Source organism: Schistocerca piceifrons, chromosome X, assembly GCF_021461385.2.
Source record: "Schistocerca piceifrons isolate TAMUIC-IGC-003096 chromosome X, iqSchPice1.1, whole genome shotgun sequence".
Classification (NCBI taxonomy): Eukaryota; Metazoa; Arthropoda; class Insecta; order Orthoptera; family Acrididae; genus Schistocerca; species Schistocerca piceifrons.
Window position 1 is genome coordinate 909,054,121 of NC_060149.1, and position 22,143 is coordinate 909,076,263.

General features: G+C 36.4%; 1 protein-coding gene across 1 annotated transcript in view; it reads left to right on the plus strand.

Annotated features, from left to right (window-relative positions):
* LOC124721524 (muscle calcium channel subunit alpha-1-like) overlaps nt 1-22,143 on the plus strand; it is an 857,532-nt gene that overhangs the window by 395,155 nt on the left and 440,234 nt on the right. The window contains exons 7-8 of the mRNA XM_047246542.1: nt 2,114-2,319; nt 2,630-2,733. Coding sequence (XP_047102498.1) covers nt 2,114-2,319; nt 2,630-2,733 — 310 coding nt within the window. The remainder of the gene's footprint in view (nt 1-2,113; nt 2,320-2,629; nt 2,734-22,143) is intronic.

The window sequence follows — 22,143 nt, forward strand, 5'->3', positions numbered from 1 at the left end:
TTCTTAGCAAACTACACTGGTGAATGATTTTCAGGAAATAAGCTAAGTGATGTCTTTGTTTTGGAGTAACATTTCAACAAGTTTCTTTCTTGTTATCTTGTGGCAGAATTTTTGGATTCTATCAGATTCTGCTAGTAGCAATATGCTTGGCTCTGTAAGATTCCTTAGGACCAATGAGAATTGACACGTACAGCATCACATTAGTGTTTGGCCACCAATACATCAACCATACAAAGTGCTGCATCACACAGAGATGTGTGTCACATATGAAGTAAGTCAACTTGTGCCACAGCAAGTTGGTAATAGTGAAGCATAGTATCTTTGAGAGGTACACATTCTGCTGTGAAGAAACCAATGTGCTGTGTCATGCCATGGGTTTTGGGATTCTATGATAAGAGAAATCATAGAATACAGATGGCATGAAAATCTCTGTGACATAGGCAGTGCCTTCCATCTCAGGTCCACCAGGGACAACAGATTAGCAAAAATTCACCAGGACTGTTCCCTGATTGGGTTTAATGCCCCATCAACATTGAGGTTATTAGAGCTTTTCCTGATTAGAACACTAGCAATGTGCAGGACAGATAGGTGGTCTCAGGACATTATGTGTGGCCAGTACCTCACCACCTGAGACTCCCATGTCCAAAAGTTTGCTACTGGCCTGACTGATCTGGGTCCAAGAGATGAAAGAAATGACCTGAAATGAATAAACATCAGTGTCCAGAAAGAGCCAGACACTTCAACAGCAAATTACAAGTTAGAAATTTGTTAAAATGTCACTCTTAAATGAAGGTATTACACAGCTGATTTATTGAGAAGAATTAATCCTTACAATTTGCTGAGAAATCCTGTATTTGCATAATAAAATTTATGTTACAAATAGATAAAACGTTTTTCTATTGCTTTTAATACCTTATTCAGTAGAGATAACTAGGTCTGAAGGAGGGTTGTGCTGTTGTTTTACAAATTCCCTGTTTTATCTTTTAGAGTTTCATTAAAAAGAATTATGCAGAGCTCAACATCAGTTAAATTAATGTTGTCATTTCAACATCAAATTGTTATTGCACTAACTGCTTGTAATGACACTTAAGTACTGCTGTGACATTTTTTATTGCTACTTAAGTTTTTTGCTAACTTAGAAATTTATTTCCTGCTGGGGCTTGTTGGCACTACTAGTGTGAATTTTATCTTCAGGTCCACTATCACAGTACAGTATTCAAAATCATTTCCTTTTTGTCTCCATTAAATGGTCTTGATTATATTTTTGTACATATAACTGTTCACACTTATTTTACAAATTCTGTTGCAACATGACACCACACTGTATCTGTTCAAAGTGTGTCCATTAAATTTTTAAAATGTTAAAGTGATGCTCAGAAAACTGTAACACAGTGCTGATACTACATTTAACATTTAATTTTCTTGTGTAGATATTCATTTATTAAGATGTCATAAATTTGGATGGCATGTGTCCTTGAGTATGGTTGTGTGAATAAAACTAGAACAGCTAAATTGATTTTTGCTGGCAACTGGAGCATTTGATTTCAGTGAACTTGTAGTCAACAATTATGTAAGAACTCCAGCACTTTGAGTTGTGGCAACTCAACCACTGCCTCATGAGCAAGTACATTACTCAAATTTCTTCATAATCAAAATACACTTTTCAGTATTTGTTTGGGTGATAATAGGAGCTTGTCATTGTGATTGCTGCTGATTTTTATGATGATGACTGAGTATTTTGGCGGGGGAATCAAAAGATGGGAGTGACATTTGTTAGTTTTCAATAGTTTTTTACAATATTATTTTTTATTATTTTTAAAATATCCACAAGCAAGCAAAGATACACAAAATTCCCTTGCCACATAGCAAGAGACACTGAACAAAATATGTTTTCCTCCATACTATTTATATCTTTTCAAATGAAAGAACCTTATATTCTGTAAGACAACATTTATCACATTTTTATACATAACTATGTCTGCTGCTGCCTGGCAGGTTGGAGTTTTTTCTATCTACACTTGAGTCTAGTTTAACTTTGAAAACCTTTGTCAAATTAATTTAGTGATTCTTTGAAAAGACATGGCTGGCTTAAAAACAGACAATACTTTTACAGATAAAATGATGCGTGATCCACATCCATGTGGGAAAAATGGAGAAGGTGGTTTCCAGTGTTCTGAACTAGGTCCAAATATGACATGCAAAGAAGACAGCTGGGATGGTCCAAATTTTGGAATAACTAATTTTGATAATTTTGGCCTTGCTATGCTAACAGTTTTTCAATGTATAACTCTGGAGGGTTGGACTGACGTTTTGTATGATGTAAGTAAATCATTATTAAGGTAACTGTAAATATTGAATATATTTTAAAATTTTTTCAAGAGACTAGCCACTTAATCCATCTATAAAGAATGCTATTGACTTGGGAATTTCTATTTGTCCTTAACATAACAGAATGATTTAGTTACAGCTGTCAGTTTTGTTTTAGTATTATTAAGTGTATGACTCTGATATGAAGCAGTCCTCTGACTGTTTGTCTTTATCCATGTAAAAAAGCAAGATGGCATATGGGATACATTACAAACTTCTTGCATATTTAGTTACAGACATGAAAACTATTTTTTTAACACAGATTGAAGATGCGATGGGAAATACGTGGCAGTGGATATACTTCATCTCAATGGTTATTCTCGGAGCATTTTTTGTCATGAACCTAATCCTTGGTGTCCTCAGTGGGTAAGTCTGTTGCAGAAGTAGTAAGGTATGCTCACATCTGCAGATATTGTGATCAATCACTAACATTATGATTCCATTGCCGTAGATGTGTAGGTATGAGAACATTGAACTTTTGCAGTAGTATGCAGTTAAAAGATTAGATTTCACGTAAAATTTAGTGCATATTATTTCTTGTGATTTTGTTTAGCTGTTTCCTTTTCTCTTTTTCATTTCATGAGAGGTCATTTAATTTAGGCCAAACAGCATTACATGAAAAACTAAATAGACAATCAATTCTGCTGGAGACTGGATATTCTTTGACAAAGATTACAGCAATTCATGAGAATGTATAAGTGTTAGTTACAACCAGAGCCCTTAAGTGCATCATATAGCTCATTGCATTTACATACCTAAATATGTAATGACATTAATGAGATGATATATTATCAAAATGTAAAGTATAAATGCAAACAGAAAAGAACCAGTAACGTAAGACTGTACTGATTGCCAAAATCATGGCTGATTTCATCATATATTAGTACTATACCCAAAATAAATCTCAGAGGTTGGTTGAAAAGCCTCATAGAATTACTTGCACAAAGAGCAGAACAGTTCGTAGTGGTCTGAATTGTGCATTTGATGTAACAGACATGCAACTGAAGCTGAACACATTTTGTTAAGGAGCAGAGGAGGCTTTAAAATGGAATGTTCTTTGTTTAAAGTGTTTAAAAACCCAAAATATAGGTGGGAAGCAGGAGGCACATTCTTCACTTCCCCCCCCCCCCCCTCTCTCTCTCTCTCTCTCTCTCTCTCTCTCTCTCTCTCTCACTCTCTCTCTCTCTCTCTCTCTCTCACTCTCACTCATAAATCTCTCACCCACAAATGGACAAATATTATGTCACAAGAACATTTATTGACTGAAAATTCTTTCTTTTGATTGAAGTTCTTTAATTTTACCACACATATAACATACCTGAAATAAAATATTAATAATGAAAATTAGAAAATGTGTGTCTTTTAAACATCAGTTTCTAGGTCTGTGTCACAGTCAAAATGCTTAACAAGAACCTAAACAAAACTGAAAGCTTCACTAGCTTTAGGACGAATTGTTTTTAATTCTTTTTCGAGCTAAGAGTACACATACTGACACCTCCTCCCCTCCCCCTCCTCCCCCAGACCCCCCCCCCCCCCCCCCACACACAAAATATATATTATCCACAAACTGTATAGATAAACTGACATTGTGCCAGCTGAGTAAACAGTGTTGGGGCTGCAGTTCTGCAGATTTATGAGGGTTGTGTCAGAGGGAGTAGGCAAGGGGAGAAAGGAGGCATAAGGTGGGAGGGATGTTTGGGGAAGGGTAGCTGAAAACTCAAAGGGAGCCAGTAGGAGTATGAGACAGGGATGGCAGCATGTGCAGGGGATAGGAATGTGACACATGGGCAACAGCACTGACAAGTTTGTGCAGTGTGTGATGATGTGGGAGGGGTGACAGAAGATAGGAAGGGGATATGATGGGGAAGTGTGTGTGGGTACACAGTGAAGTGGATGTGGGCAGGTATTAGTGGAGATTGAGGCCCAGAGAATTATGGGATGAAAGAGGTATTGCAAGGGCATCTCCCAACTGTATAATCCAAAAAAGCTGGTGCTGGGATGGGGTTTCCAGATGGCTCAAGTCATGAAGCAGCAATTGAAATTGAGCGTGTTGTGCTCAGCAACATGTTCCACCACATGAAGGTGTATTTGTACCCCTCTTGAGCTATTTGTGATTTGCATATTTTATTTTTATTTTTTAAGTTGTGTTGATATAATCCATAAGTAACCTCTGCCCTCTTATGCTCCAAGTATATTTATAGATATCTTTTCACTGGAACAATATATTAATTAGTATTAATTTATTGCATACTGTCAGAGTTCTTCACCACAGTCATTCATTCATTTTTGCCAAGGGTATAGGCAGATTTCTAATATGGGCACTCAAATCTCCACAAATTAATGCTACTTGGTCTGTTATTATTAACTTTAGTAATTGTTTCATGCAATTTGTCAAAGATGTCTTTCTTCTCTCTTCTGGTTCATATACATCTATGGTATTTATATGATCCTTGTCAGTTTGAAATATTCCTTAATGTATGCACAGCTCATTATTTTGTTTTTTCATTTTTTGTTTGTTAGTACAGTGACTATACAATATTGTCTTCTATTTTGTTGAACTCAACTGTAAATAATTGCATAGTAGCCTAGATCTTCAGTCGCTTTTAACTTTTTCTTTGTTTCAGTTATGACCTCGACATCTGCCTTTCGTTTCATCAAAGTCCTGATGAGATCTAATGCTGTATTTCATAAGCCTCTTACATTCCATCTAAATCTACATAATTACTCTGTAGTTCACACTTAAGTGCTTGGCAGATGCTTCATCGAACCACATCAGACTATTCTGATACCATTCCATTCTTGAATAGCATATTGGAGAAATGAACACCTAAATCTTTCCATGATGCTCTGATTCCTTTCATTTTATTACAGTGGTCATTTCACCTTTTGTAAGGAGGAGCCACAAAATGCTTTTGCATTCAGAGGAGAAAGCTACTACAGAAATTTCATGGGAAAACCTTGCCACAATGAAAAATGTCTTTAGTTTAATGATTCCCATCCAACTCTTGTATCATGACTCTCTCTCTGCTATTTCATAATAATATAAAATGAAGTGCATTCTTTGAACTTTTTCAAATCCTCTGTGTATCATATGGTGTAAAGATTCTATACCGTGCAACAGTACCCCAGAAGAGGATGGACAAGCATAGTGTAGGGAGTTGCCTTTAGTAGACTTGTTGCATCTTGTAAGTGTTCTGCCAATAAAACGCAATCTTTGGTTCACCTTCCCCACAACATTTTCTGTGTGATGCTTTGAGTTTGTTTGTTTGTAATTGTAATCCCTGGATATTTAGTAGAAGTGATAATCTTTAAATTTTGTCATTTATTGTGCAACGAAAATTTAACAGATTCATTTAGATATTCATGTGGAGGACCTCACATTTTATATTTTTTAGAGTCTTTTGTCACTTTGCACCACACAGGCATCTTGACTAAATCATTTTGCTATTGGTTTTGACCTTCTAATGCCTTCACTAGATGTTAAACAACAGCACCATCTGCAGACAATCAAAAAGGGCTATTCAGATTGTTTCCTAAAAAATTTATGTAAATCAGTAACAGTAGAGGGCTTGTAGCACTTACTTGGGGAATGCCAGATATCACTTATGTTTCACTTGATAACTTTCTGTCAGTTACTACAAACTGTGACCTTTCTGACAGGAAATCAAATATCTAGTTGAACGATTGTGATGGTACTCCATAGGCACACAGTTTGATTAGACAGCACTTCTGGAAATCTAGAAATATGGAATCAATGTGAGATCCCCTATCAATAGTGCTCATTACTTCATGTGAATAGAGAACTATTTGTGTTTCACAAGAATGATATTTTATGAATCTGTGCTGACTGTATGTCAGTAGATCATTTCTTGTAGGTATTTCATAATGTTAGAATACAGTACGTGTTTGATAAACCTACTGTAAATTGATGTCAGTGATACGGGTCTAAAGGGTCTAAAATTCAGCAGATTACTTCTGTTTCCTTCCTTTAATACTGATGTGACCTTTGCAACTTTTCAGTCATTAGGTATAGATCTTTCATTGAACAAGTTGTTGTAAATGATTACAAAATATGGAGCTATTACAGATGCATACTCTTGAAAGGAACCTAACTGATATACAGTCTGTACCAGAAGACATGCCTTTATTGAGTGACTTAAGTTGCTTCACTAGAATGAGTGAAGCTATCTGCTTCTACATTACTCCTGTTGGCAGCTGTACTTTTTGTTTAATTGTGGAATTTTTAGTGCACCTTATTTGATTAAGAAAGTTTGCCAAACCACGTTCAGTAACCCTGCTTTAGTGGTGCTGTCATTAGTAACATTACCATAGCTATTGCACAATGATGGTATTGATTGTGTCTTACTGCTGATGTACTTCAGATATGTCCAGAATATCCTTGGGTTTTCTGCCAGATTTTGAGAGAGTTTGGTTGAGGAAGTTATTAAAGCATCTCACATTGAAGTCCACACAAAATTTCGAGCTTGTGTTAAACATTGCCAATCTTGGATATTTTGCACTATTTTAAATCTAGCATGTTTCTTTTTGTTGATTCTGCAACAGTTTACTGGACTGTTTTGTGTACTGTCCTGTCAGCATCTATTACAAATCCACAAGTATTTTCAACAGTATCAATGCAGTCTGTCCTGTCTCTTATTAATTTACTTGGTATAAATCTCTCTGCTACCATCAATACTGTTTCTTTGAATTTAAACCTCATCTGGTCTATGCTTGCATAGTTAGTGTGCTTTTTAAGATAAATATATGTAGGTACCTTAATTTAATCTCTTATACCAAGTCATTTTTCCTTGTCACACCTAGTTTGTTTTTGTATACATCCATCCATTGCTCCCTCCCTCCAGTTATGACATAACTGGAGTTGTTAATTAGTGGGGATTGTATGTACCCTAGCACAGTTCCTCAAATCTTCAAAAATTCATCTTGTACAATGGTAGCTCAATTACTGTCTACTTTTTATTTTGATTAACAACACACAGATCTCTGTAAATTATTAATTGTTAGTGTTTAGCACCTTCAAGAATCAAGGATAAGGTATGGCTTTTAATAGACAACTTACTAATTCATCTCCTTTTGAGGCAGAAGGCTGTGGGCACGTAAATCATTGCACTGATACTGTTGAAAGTGCTTGTAGATCTGCAATAGATCCTGATAGAAAATAAATTACAAGTGAGTTGTGAATATGGCATGCTGTAAATCCATAATTATAACTGAGGTGTCACAGTCAAGCTCTTGCTGAAGGAGAAAATTTTTCATTGTAGTTTATGCTTTTTGCAGATGTAATTTATATTTAATTACTTTTAGTTCAATATATTGTGCTAAGTCGCAAACTTTACAAGTGTACTATGTTGATGGCAATGTCAGTCCAGTAGTGTCCTCTGTACAGTATTAAATTTGTTTCAAACAATATATTTTGCGAAGAACAACTATGTTCCTTCACAGGATTCACAACTTCAGCCATACACTTACGTATATGTAATTCGTACATCTCTGCCAGTGAGTGAATATTGGTTGTGTAAAATATATTTGGATTAGCTCTTCTGTTGTAATCTGACATAGTCTAGGAAACCATTCATTTATTTCCCCTTACAAGTTGTTTTCACTTTATTGGTCAAATCTATAACTCATGTCGCATATGTTATCTAAAATTATGTGAAGACCTAAAATATTTTTTACAACTAACTCATTCTAATGTTAACTGTTGTAAGGAATATTGTAAAATACAAATTTTAGTAGAACATAACTCACCTGTGAGAGATGTCACGTGTTTTTTAACAATATCGTGACCTGGAAAAATTCACTCCTGTAAGGAATGTGAAGTTAAGATCAGGCTAACTCCAGCACACAGTTACATTTAAGCAGTCATTCTTCCTGTGCTCCACATGCGATGGCATGGGCTCGACTAATGTCTGAAGTAGTGCTGGAGGGGACTGACATAAAGAATCCTGCAGGGCTGTCCATAAATCTGTAAGAGTATGAGGGGGTGGAGATTTCTTCTGAACAGCATGTTGCAAGGCATCCCAGATATGCTCAATAATGTTCATGTATGGGAAGCTTGGTGGCCATTGAAAGTATTTAAACTCAGAAGAGTGTTCCTAAGCCACTCTTTAGCAATTCTGGACATGTGGGTGTTGCATTGTCCTGCTGTTATTGCCCAAGTCTGTCAGAATGCACAGTGGACATGAATGAATGTAGGTGATCAGACAGGATGCTTACAAATGTGTCACCTGTCAGAGTCGTATCTAGATGTGTCAGGGGTCCTATATCAATCCAACTTCACATGCCCCACACTATTATAGAGTCTCCACCAGTTTGAACAGTCCCCTGCTGACATGCAGGGTCCACGGATTCATGAGGTTGTCTCCATACCCGTACACATCCATCTGCTCAATACAATTTGAAACGAGGCTTGTTCGACCAGGCAATATGTTTCCAGTCATCAACAGTCCAATGTCAGTGTTAATGGGCCCAGGTGAGGTGTAAAACTTTGTGTTGTGCAGTCATCAAGGGTGCATTAGTGGGTCTTAGGCTCTGAAAGCCCATATCGATGACATTTTGTTTAATGGTTTGCATGCTGACACTTGCTGATGGCCCAACATAGAAATCTGCAGCAGTTTTTGGAATGGTTGCACTTCTGTCATATTGTACAATTCTCTTCAGTTTTCATTGGTCCTGTTCATGCAGGATCTTTTTCCGGCTGCAGCAATGTTGGAGATTAGATGCTTTGCTGGATTTCTGATATTCACGGAACACACGTGAAATGGTCGCACGGGAAATCACCACTTCATTGCTACCTCGGAGATGATGTGTCCCATTGCTCATGTGCCACCTATAACTCCATGTTGAAACTCATTTAAATCTTGATACTCTGCCATTGTAGCAACAGTAACTGATCTAACAACTGAACCAGACACTTGTTGTCTTATATATCTGTTGCTTACTTTAGTGCCGTATTCTCTGTGCTTGAATATGCATGCCTATACCAGTTTCTTTGCCATTTCAGTGTGTCAGTATGATAGCAGCATCTGGATCATTTCAGAGAGGGCTGAAGTGATGCGTGCAAAGAAGGTGAGTTGGGCAGCTCTGGCCTGCTGTGAGACCAGGTGACGTCAGTTGGCATGATGGACCAGGGCCACATTTGAAACTCTCATTGTCACCTTGCCACAAGCATGAGGCACCCATCTTTGCTTATGCTCAATATCCAAGGCCCACCCCCATGCCCTACTAAGCGTGTACCCCTTGGATATCGATCAGAAACAGAAAATGATAGTTGATGCTTGATGCTTGATGCTTGTAGCGAGGTGGGAGTAACAGTTTTAAGTGTGGCACCAGCCCCTCATGCTATCTGGCCTCACTTGGTCCCACAGTGGGCCCAAGCTGCCATGAGGTGACCAACTTCCCTTCCATGTGTGCATTACTTTGTCCCTCCTTGGAAGGTTCCAGACACTGTTATTGCACTTACATAAGCAGAACACCTTGACAGCCCCACCAGTCAGTGATTTTAACTCTTGATTATGACAGACACAGCTGCTGAAGACTTAAATGTTTTATTTGAAGTGACATGGCTTGTAAACAGAGCATGAAGCCTGCCACTGTGAAAGACTGTGAGGGCATCACCAGTTACATTACATCAGACGCTTCATAAACTGGCCATACTGCATCCACTACCAAACGGTTACAGGCTGCCTTTCACTGCTGCAACAATGTGGATGTGTGATCTGAATTAGAATGAGTTCTTCTTCCATTTAATCACATAGATATTGTAATTATTCATTTCTAAGCTTACTTCAGTTGCAAGCCAGTAGCGAAAGAGATAAGTGTGGTATTCTATAAATTGATCACAGATGGAGCTGGGTGCTTACTGTTTGCACACTAACTTTTGTTCATCTGTTGAAATGGGACCCTTCTACAGTGAGCAACTCGGTTGTGGAAAGTAGTACCTTAATCTTCCCACATCTATAGTCATCTCATGTACCGGATGAAGCAGTTTAGTTGATATGATGAGCATATAATCTTAAAGCTACACAAGTTTTTGCTCATTGCAGCTGGATTCTCAAAATTCTCTCTTAACTGATGCAAGCTATTGTTTGAAGATGAAGAGAAACTTATTAAATTTGTGTGATGATGGCAAATTACAGCATGTGTTATGCCAGATGATATCAAAATTTGATAATCATTGCAATCAATGAAACAGAAATAGATGGATAAAAACAATCTACCTGAAGAGACAGTGATCACTCAACATGGAAGTTATGAAATGACAGCTTAGGATGCATGCTTGTAGCATACGAGAAAGCAAAATTTTAAGTTTTATTGTGTTTTTTAGTGTTAGTTTTAATTTACAACTTTGTAGTTTCTGTGTAGGATTTTGCTCATGTAAGTGATCAGAATTGTTTATGAAACGACATCTTCACCTGATTTTCAAGTTTTGGCCCATCCACTTCACATAGGTTGTAATTATATACAAGTAAGTAATTTACACAATTTGTCTAGTTCCATTAGCCACCATAAAAAAATGTCAAGTTATTACTCTCAGAGGAGAAATAAATTTTTGTAGAGTAATTTCTTCAAAAGTAAATACGATAACAGGAAGCCCTCAGTGGAATATAAATAATGGAAGGAGTGAAAGTATCAACTTGCCACATAGTTGAGGTTTTGAGTGGCCATTACATAATTCAGAGAGGAAGGAGGGGCAGTGGGAGAGAAATCGGGTGACATTGGTTGTGAAGCAGCTGAAATTGTTCCATTCTGATTTGATACTGAATAATTGGAAATGATGCTCCTTTCCAACTGGTTCAGAGACTCATTTGGAGGATTGTGGGCATGTGTGGATATGATGTAGGGGATGTGTTTGTGGTCTAGTGTAGGGTAATGCCTGTATGTGAAGGCTTTAGTCAGTCATTCAGAATTCTGGGCAATGGATTGCTCATCACTGCCAGTGTGCCATTCGTATGCTAATAAATCATAACAAGATGCCCTATGCCTACACTTTTCTAAAGATGATTTAATTTTTTCTGCAGCAGACTGCCATATCATTGTGGAGGTGATAAATAAGAGTATCAGAACATCATATAATCATGCACCCTTACTGCACCTCCCACATTCACACCGTAGATTTGCTTGTGTGATGGTATAAAATTTCAAGTGTTGATTGTATTGTACTTGGGTGTGTGGATTCTGCAAGAAGTCGAAACCAGAGAACCAAGATCTGTTTTGTGCCATTTAGACACTATTGACCCTCTTGTATACTGCCACCTCTGAGCCCTGCTGCCCCACATACATCATGTGAAATATGTGTTTTTGCTATGTTGACAACAATGTTAGGCCTAGGTGTGATGATTTTTGTGTGCTGTTGGAAATGGAGCACCATTTTATCCTCTCTTGCAAGATAAATATAAGCAGTTTTAGTAAGACAGCAAGTGGGAGAAGTAATGGGACGAGATTAAAATGCAGAGTGTTCATAAAAGAATGTACTTATTGGAATGATATAACTGTTTAATTTAGATTATTTACAGAAAATCATACATCAAATAGAAGTTAAGCTCAACTAGTTTTTCTTACAAATGTTCAGTATGTACACCTTTAGTTATATGGAAGACATGCAACCTAAAATCCAATTCTTTCAACACTTTGGTTAACAAGTCTGGAATAATGGAAGCAATAGCCCCTTCAATTCAGTGCGTCAACTGTGGCAAATCATTAGGTACAGGTGGAACCTAGACACAGCCTTACATAAAATCCCAAAGGAAAAAATCACGTAGTATGAAGTCAGGTGAACCTGGAGGTCCATGGAAAAGAACTCTTGTCATATTGACCATTATAATGAATGCAATGGTAAATATTCAGCTACTCTCATACAGAGAGATACCAATGGGGAGGGGCTCCAACTTGTTGCCAAATAAAGTTTTCAGGTTTACCATCTAACTGTGGAATGAGCCAGTCTTGCAAAATATTTAGGTAAGCCACACTTTTATGGTAGCTTAAGCAGAAAATAATTGTCTGTACACTTCATGTTGGGACACAGTGCAGAAAACAACTAATTTTGAGGTATCTCTTCGATAATGTAGAGGTTCATGAGGTTGTTCTGACCCACAGATATGAACATTATGGGTATTTACATTCCCACTTTAAGATAAAGTCATCTCATCACTACACTCCACATGATAAAGGAAGTAATCTTCCCACTACAAAACTTCACTTGCAAAGTTATAATGTGCACCATAATCATCTGGCTTTAAAGTAAGTACCAATTGTAACTGGTATGGACGCATGTGAAAACTTTTCTTAAAACCTTCTACACTTTGTCTGTGCCAAGTAAAGCTCAAGACTTGCTTACTGAACAGACTTCTTAGGATGTGAAGGTAAGATGCTCTTCTTGAGACACTTTTGGTCATTCCATGCCTTTTCCTTCACACACACAACCAGTCATTCATAAATTGACTGTACCATTGGTGGATGTTTTTGCACATGGGTGATCATCACAATTAAACTATAAATGAAATTCACATTGAACTGAAATTACAGATTCAGTCTTGATAAACTGCCGGACACAAAACACTTTATGCTCAGGAGTCACCATTTTGTGTATGTGATGCTGCAAGTCGAAGAACAACAAAGCAGTACTTGCACATGCACTTGTCTAAAACTGTTTGAATTGCTGTTTAATTGTGACCTTGAACCAACACACTACAATGCTTACAGTTGTTGCTATTGAAATTTGTGGCTGGGATATCCTTTTATGGATACCATAGTAAAATATTTATCTAATCAATTTACACACACCTTCACTTATAGATAGAATTTATAGCTGTATTGTTATTGTTATTGTTATTATTATTATTATTATTATTATTATTATTATTATTATTATTATTATTATTTATTATTATTATTACTATTATTATAATCAAATTAATGACAATTTTTCATGTACTTCACCCTCTCAGTGACATAAGAGGCAGTACTTATCCAGAAAGACAGGCAGTAGAAGACTACTGCAAGTGAGCAGACGGTAGCAGAAGAGAAGTATGCATTGGCGGTCTATGTAAAATATAGCCATGAATTTGCTCTGATTGAAGTCAACAACAGAATTTTTCTCAGAGTACACCAAACCAAGAATAACTATTGGAAACTTGCAGTCCAGTGCCAGAGTGACAGCTTGCACAATAAAGCATTGCATGGGCAGTTTTTGAAGAAGATCGAAGGTAGAACGGATAAGGAAAAGACATGGTCAAGGGTGACAATGAAACTGAAAGACTGATTTTAGCTGTGCAGAAAAAACTCTTCACAACTGTTACCACCAAAGCCGGAATCAAGAGATCAGCAGAAGACCCAAAGTGCAGACTCAGAAGAATCTCAGGAAGCAGTTGGCTACAGCTTGAGCTGTTGCAAAAATATTGCTTACCCTGATTATAAGCAGAGGCACAATTTTGTGGCACAGGTGAACCACAGGTAATTGCACCAAAATCATCATCTGCCAGTGCTGTATAACTAATAAAACCACAAGCCAGAAGAAAATTTTTTAAGACAGGCATGCCAAATTACTGTGGATTTCATACTTCAGACACATAGAATCCTGGAATACAATACATCATACATCACAGTTGTGAAAAAAAGGAAAGTGTGGATCATTGACACTGCCATCCAAGATGCTAGCAGAACTGAGAGAAAAAAAAACCCTAGAAAAACTTACCAGACACAGGAACTTGAAAATTAGACTACTGTGACTTCTGGTGTAAACTAATGAAAGTGATTCCAGAAGCAATGACAAAAGAGTTTAGTGGGCACTTGTAAACCATTGACATTGATAAACTATCCATTTACAACTACAAAAAGCCAATTTACTGTGATCTGCACAAATTTCCCATGATATGTCACATAGTCCTAGATTCTTGGAAAGTGTCAGACTAGTAATAAAATAAGAAATACAGTATAGTGATCAGATTTTTTCTGTGATTATTGGTATGATGATGATGGGATGATGATGATGATGATGATATAGATAGCCAAGAATCTGTATTAGTGGCATACTAGATTTTCTAGTGTTTATATATAGTACCTCAGAAAAAAATCTCATGCTGTAATTTAAAATTCATAGCCTTCCTCACTAAGTCCAAGCATTAGCTGTTGCATCACACACCTAATATGAATATGGAATAAATATAGTTGAGTTTAACATCTTATGTACATGTTTTTTAAACTGTATCTGTGGACAACATGGCTGGCTACTGCTTGTAATTAATGTTCTCAAGTCTTAGAGAATATATGACTTGTGGAATGAAATAACAAAATCTCTAGCCAGGCTATCAAGGAATGTTGATGCCTGCATGGTTTTTTTTAAGTATGTTTTTCTCCTTTGCTATCATATAGTAAAATAAATCCTCAATTTGTTAAATTACAGACTGAATATGTGGTTATTTTGGAATCATATTTGCCACAGCTTGATGAAAGGGAAGAAATGTGTTTGGAAAGATTATTTTCTCATTGAAGCTCTGCTAAGCCTGTGACATGTTACTTAGCTGTAAACAGACTGTTGTACTCTCTTTTCCAATTTACGTAGTAACTGTGTTTCGTTGGAAAACAGTGTTAATTCTTTTCAGTTATGATGTCAAAGAAGCTAGAGCACATTCAGCCTGTGTTTAAAGATAATGGATAGTCTCCATGTAAGATTAACACAGCTTTAGTACATAAGAAACATGACCATTTACAAGATCAAGAAGAACAGTTGTTAAAGTTCAAGGGATTCCTCCCATAAGTGGGCAATAATTCAACCAAAATTAGGCAGAATCCTATAGAAACATCTCATTAAAGTAAGTTTGTGGCCACCTACTGAGCTGTTTGCCCTTCCCAGTTGGTAAAGAACGATCTAGGTTTTGCGGAAGACTAGTCTACAGAATACAATGTCAGTGTGAGAGATCCTATATTGGTCAGAACACATGCACAATACATGGAAACGGTATGGAACATGGAACCATTCTGGGCTTCAGTTATGAAGATACCTGTCGAAATGAGATTGGCAAAAGATCTTACTAATAATGCTGACAGCTTTCAGTTTGATAAAGCATGGGACCAAATGATTTCTTTAACATCTTGAGAAAGAAAAATATTTGTGCTTAATTACATGTCTAGTGACAGTTTTAATATTTTGTCCACGGAATGTTAACCACGTTGGCCTGCAATTTGACAGAGGGCATGCAGACAATATCACTGTTCCACAAGCACTTGCACATCTCAGATGAAGCAATATTCAATAGAGGGCAAAATTTTTAATAATCATTTTTTGTCAATAGTCGGCAAGTCAAATAAAAATTTCATTTATTTAGGTAAATATGTAGAACTCTTGAAAACTGATGTTCTGGGACAACTAAATCACATGCAGGTATAGAAAGCAAGCAAATATGAAGTTGAGTCAATTATTACTTCATGTAAGAGTAAAGACTTCCACGGGTATCATGAAATTTGAAGTAAGATTAAGAAGACCAGTGCTCCATACATTAGTTCTGTAAATAGTCACCTGTGCAGTACATCACCAGGTGTGATCAATTTCTTTACAGACTGAAGTGCTCATTTGTGAGATTACTGTATAAAACTGGTGAAAGAGATAATGTAGACAGTTACTAGTGAATTTCCTTGGTACCAATGTTTTAAAAATTTATTGAAAAATCTGTGTATAGGAGAATAGTGTCTCATCTCAGTACACACAAAAAACTTTCTGAAAAAGGGCAAATGTTTTGTGAAATGATTTATCCAAAACTAAGAAACAGAGCAGATTAAAGAAACATTTGGTGTACAACTAATTGATGCTTCAAATCATGTATAGCAGCTAAGACACTCATATGTTAGTGATGTAAGGAGACCACTGAGTGAAATTCCACCAGACAAATGTCCTCTAGTACTCTTTAACATCATAATATTGTAAGTCAAACAGTGAAATTTAAACTTGGAGTTAGCACTTCATTTACTGAACTTGATTTCAAGCATCAATCAAAGATGTATTAAATGTTTTTTAATCTATTTTATATGTCAATTTTAGACTTTTTTCTCTCTTGAAGTTTTGCTCAGAAAACATGAAATACGATATATTTAAACGTTGATCAGTATTTTATTATCATCAACAGTATATAGAGCAAGAGAAAGCAGAGAAGTTTAAATTTATGCCATAATTGGATATTTTTTGACACTTCATTTACATTGCTAGCAGCAGCTGTTCATGAAATATTTCATTTTCCTCTCAAATAACTAATTGACTTGTTCTAAATTATCCTAATTACTTTCAAACAATTACACCTTTGTTGCAAAACTGTACCTCATGGTGGGTCAGCTTGGTACCATAATTCCACTTTTTGTTTGACAAAGAAAATCTGGACAAAACTCCATAGTGTAATTTCTAGGGAGTCTTGTTTTCAGAGCACAGAAAATGCTGTTCACTCTTATGTGTGAGTGACACTTAATATACTAAAAATGGTTTGATGATAGTAGGTAATTTCTTTGATTTAACAAAAGCATTTGATTATCTGGATCATGCATAAGTTGGAACATTATGGGATTAAGGGAAAAGCTCAGCAGTTGTTCACTTCATATTTGGATAGTAGGAAGCAGAAAGTTGTCCTCTAGTGTCAGTGGCACAGAAAGTGCCCTCCGCCACACACCGTTGGGTGGCTTGCGGAGTATAAATGTAGAATGTAGATGTAGAAACAGAGATGTTGAGTCCCACTGAGGTCACCTAAAGGGGGGGGGGGGGGGGGGAGGAGGAGGGGAGGAGAGGAGTACCACAGGGCTCTGTTCTGGGTACATTGCTTTTGCTGATTATCTCAATGATCTGCCACTAAACGTGACAGATGGTGTAAATATTGTAATCTTTGCAGGTGACACAGGTGTTGTTATGAAAGACATGGAATGTATTATAAATGATGTAGCTAACAGGATATTCAGTAACATCACCACATGAATTTCAGAGAACAGATTTATGCTCAACTGTAACAAAATTTGATGCATACAGTTTCTGACACACAACTCTGGTAAAAACAAAATTTTACTGTCCATATGTGGTCAGTCAGTCAGTCAGTCAATAAATGAGGTCAACCACTTTAAATTCTTAGGACTGAAAGTAGGTGGAAGACTTTCTTGGAAATATCATGTTCAAGATCTTGTGCAGAAGCTTAATACTGCTATCTTTACCAAAAGAATAATCTTCACTATCTTTGACACTGCAACCTGAAGGCATGTTTAATTTGAGTACTGTGACTTTGTTATCTCAGATGATGTTACACTTTAGGAGTAACTCTATGCACTAACCAAGACTATTCTTAGTCCAGAAATGATAGGCCAGTCTGATCTGTGGTGTTGGTTTGGACTTCATGTAGGTCATGGTTCAGGTTTCTCAGAATTACAGCTGCCATAGCAATACATACATTCCATCTTGTAATTTGTTATTGACAGCACTGACTCATTCAGAAGAAACTTCAACTTTGATTCAGGGAATACTAGATGGATGAACAATTTCGCTTGGAAAATATTTTCTTAAGCATAGTACAGAATGATGTGCACTGTTCAACAATTTCATTTTCAGTAGGCTTATAGTAAAACTGAAAGAAATAGTTATAAATCCAAGCCTTCAAATATAAGTTGAAATTTTTCCTTGTGACACACTCTTCCCATTCTTTACAGAAACTCCTTGCATTTATTGAAAACATTTCTCTGTAATTTTTTTGTTATTTATACACACACTCTTTTTTGTGTTTTTACGTCTTACATTTTTTTTTTTTAATCGGGATTCTGTTAAGTATGAGCTGACTTATCCCATGACCTAGTAGCTTTGTTTGCATGGTCCCATGGAAACTATAAATAAATAGAGCACAAGGTCACAAGAGGATGTTCATGCATCAGTAACTTTTGTGCATGCACTTCCACACCAAATTTTGAAATAAACATAGCTATATACATTCCACAATCTCCAGTGTAAAAAAATGCACTTGAAGATGGTAGAATGGTTGTCAGCTGAGATGAATTGGCAAGATGTTGATGTCATCTGGCTTTAATCCCAAAACCACAAGAAATACTCATCACACCAGGAAAACTTCAACAATACAATTTGAAAGGTTTCTTAATTCAGTTACTCAGATTTTATGTAATTACATATTCTGTTCCTTTATATATAGTTATAAGAAAAACTAAAATGTTCACAAATTGCACTGAAGAGACCCTTATTTAAGAGGCTTAAATTACATATTTTGAGGCATAATACAGATTTCAACTATACTACACAATTTTACATGTTTTAGTATTAATGTGGAATTATTGTACATTTTTGTAAGTCACAGACATTTTCATTGCAGGGCAAGAAAGGAAAAAGAAATTAAGTTTTATTATTGTGTTTCTCATACTGTCGTCAGTCCCGTTACACTCAAAGCCAATTTTCACAACTTTGATGTGAACAACAATGACTTTGCATTTTCAAAGACTTCACAGTGTGTGACAGTCAGTTACATGTAAGTTAACTATGGCACTGGTTGCACCTCCATTGTCACCAATGGTGAAAACATGGATTTCTGTCGTCTGTTGGTAAAACAATCCCCTGCCAAACTTGTGACAAACTTGTAGGATTTACGATGAACTCTCAAACTGAAGATCATTTACAAAGTAATTTGCATATTAGAAATAAACAATGGATTTCTTCAAAGAAACAGGTTCTACTTCCATAGTAATAGGGACACCCTGCATCGTATAATTGTGAATTTTACAAATAACTGTGTTTTGCATTGGTTGCAGGGAACATACCCATGAACAAACTTCAGGTACCTGAATTTAAACATTTTTTACAAAAATACTGCAACTGCAACATTCACAAAAAGTCCACTCTCAGGAGAATTACCTGGATTCTTGCTATGTTGTTGTGTTAGAAAAAAATCAGGGCCAATTTTGGCAAATCACCTATATGAATATCTCCTGATGAGATAACGGGTGCTGTAGACCTTTCCATCTCTAATCTAATTGTGGGCAAGTTGGACTGTGGGGCTACATGTAAACCCTATTTAATTTATTGTGAACCTTTGCAGGCAACAAATGCTTCAACTATTGCTACATTAATTAATGATGGACTAAAGGTATTATGGCCAGATGGCATAAAAGAAGAGAGAGTCCTATTGATGTACACCAGTGTAGCTCCCTATGTGTTAAGTCACACATCACTTAATGTATTTTATCCAAACTTAGTGCATGTTAAATGTATGGATCATACATTGCAACAAGAAGCGAAGACAGTTAGACTAAATTCCCAGAAGTAAATAAACTGATATCAGCAACCAAAAAGGTTTTGTTCAAATGTCTTTATTGTGCACAATGCTACAAGCAGCATCTGATGTACCTCTGCATCCAGAGCCAGTGATAACAAGTTGGGCAACATGGATTAAAGCTGTGATTTTCTACGTCAAGCTCTTTGAAGCTGTGAAGCCAGTGAGGGAGAACTTTTGATCCTACAGTGTCTGTACATGAATCCTTGTCAGCATTCAACAGTTCTTAAGTGCTCAGTTAAGTTTCATACATCACAAGTCACTTCAGCTCACTTCCTGAAAGTATCAAAAAATTGGAGATTTCAAGTGTGCCTCTCCGAGAGACTGTGGGGGTAATGGAAGATGTAGGTCAAAATGTCAGCATTGCACCATGTGAACTAGATGGTGCTGTTTCCAGTTAACTGCGATCTGTGCTGAATAAGAATCCTGGATACTCAAATATTGTTATTGTGTCTCACTTATTTAATGGTGAAATTGTAGAACTCCCTGAGAATATTACTCCTAGCACACTCACTCTGCATAAATATGCACTGTACACTTCTTGTGAAGCTGAACGATCTTTCTCTATTAGTAAAAACATATTGTCAGATATTGTCAGACAGAATACTGGGCATGGCAGCAGAACATTTGGAAAAGTATATTATAATTAACTGTGCAGCCAAGTCCAGTGTGACTTAAATACTTGGAAAGGAGACACTTGTACCTCAGTACTTTTACAGTGGAAGTGAACTGATTAAGAATTAACAGTGATATTTGACTAGCCTACCTGTGAACTTATATTTTCTAGCAAAACAATAAAATTTTGGATTTTACATATAACTGCTCCATTACGTATTTAAGACGGCATGCTGAAAAGTAATGCATCTGAATTTTTTATTTGAAAGCACTTAAAGCTTTCTAAATAACACATATGTTGTTAACATTCTACCTCTTTATTCTACATGTCTACATATATACATCCCTCTGTCACTAGAGGGCTCCAAATTGTAGCGAGTAACTTGGTAGTGTATAACGTAGCTGTGTCAGCATGTGAGGAACAGCGTGCTGTAATCAAGTTTCAAATTCAGAGAGTTCATTGGAGCACCTTCAGCATGATAATGCCAGACCACACATGAGTGTTGTGACATCTGCAACAATCTGACACCTTGGGTGTTCACTGTCATCTATCTTCCCCCATACAGTACCGACTTGGCCCCATCATCTGGTCTTCCTCTCTTTCCAAAGCTCAAAGAACACCTTTGAGGACTTCGCTTTGGTAGTGATTAGGTGATGCAAGCAGAGGTGAGGTTGTGATTACATCAACAAAATCAAAATTTCTACAATGATGGTATCAACAAACTGGTGTCTTATTGGGAGAAATGTGTTCGTCACCAGGGTCACTATGTTGAGAAATAAATATGTATACATAAATATAAAAGAGGTAGAAAGTTAATAAAGTTGATTTTATTTAAAAATCTTTGAGAGTTTTCACATAAAAAAATTCGAAGGCATTACTTTGCAGCATATTTCAGAAATTTTGGTTACATATTTTGGTATATTTTTTCAGTCTGATATTACATAAGATATAGGCTCTAATCATTAGTGTATTCCCACACTGATATTGTTAATTATGAGATACAGTAGGAGAAAGCTGAAGTTGTAAATCACTGGACTTTCACCTGAACCAACCAAGTGAGTTGTTTTTGTCAATCTGCATAATCTGTACCACATAACTTCAGGACTATCAACATCAGTACTTGTTTCATACCAGATTTCTCTAAGTCTGTCTCGTGTTTTCTTGAATGGTGTAAGGTATAATGCTGCAATCATTACTTTTCTTGGTCCTCAACTGATCTCATTATTTTCTGACCTTGCTAGTAACAGAAAATAAAGATGCATCAAAATATGTTCTTTGAATGCATTCAGTGTTGATTGAACGTTATTTTTCTATTATTCTTGTGTACAGCTCTTCATTTATTCATTATAATCAGATAGGTAGCAATTTCAGTTCCTAAAACTGCCACTTTGTTTGTTTTATTTGAACAAATGTTACTTTTAGCATATTAATATTTCCACCTATGGACAGTAAAATGCCTCACTCAGAATGTCGTTGTTAGTTTTCTGGATACTTTGTAAACAATATTCAAAATCCATATCTATTATAAAAATTGATGTATTTATGTTTGTATGTTTGTTCCCCATCTCGTCCTAAACAACTGGACCAATTTCAACCAAACTAGGTACACATATCACTCACTGTCTGGAAAGAATTGCTGTGAGGGTAAGAACAATGTACCAATCAAAGCAGTGGGGCTGGGAGTTAGAAAATAGTGTAAATGACTGTTGTATCTGCCTGGTTTGGCAGACAAGAAATGTTTATGTAGATTTGGTAGCACAAAGTCTGTTTAACAAGAGAGAATACACGTGTTACGATATGTGTTTCAGTACAACGTATTAATTAATCACTTGACAATGACAGTTACTTCTTGAA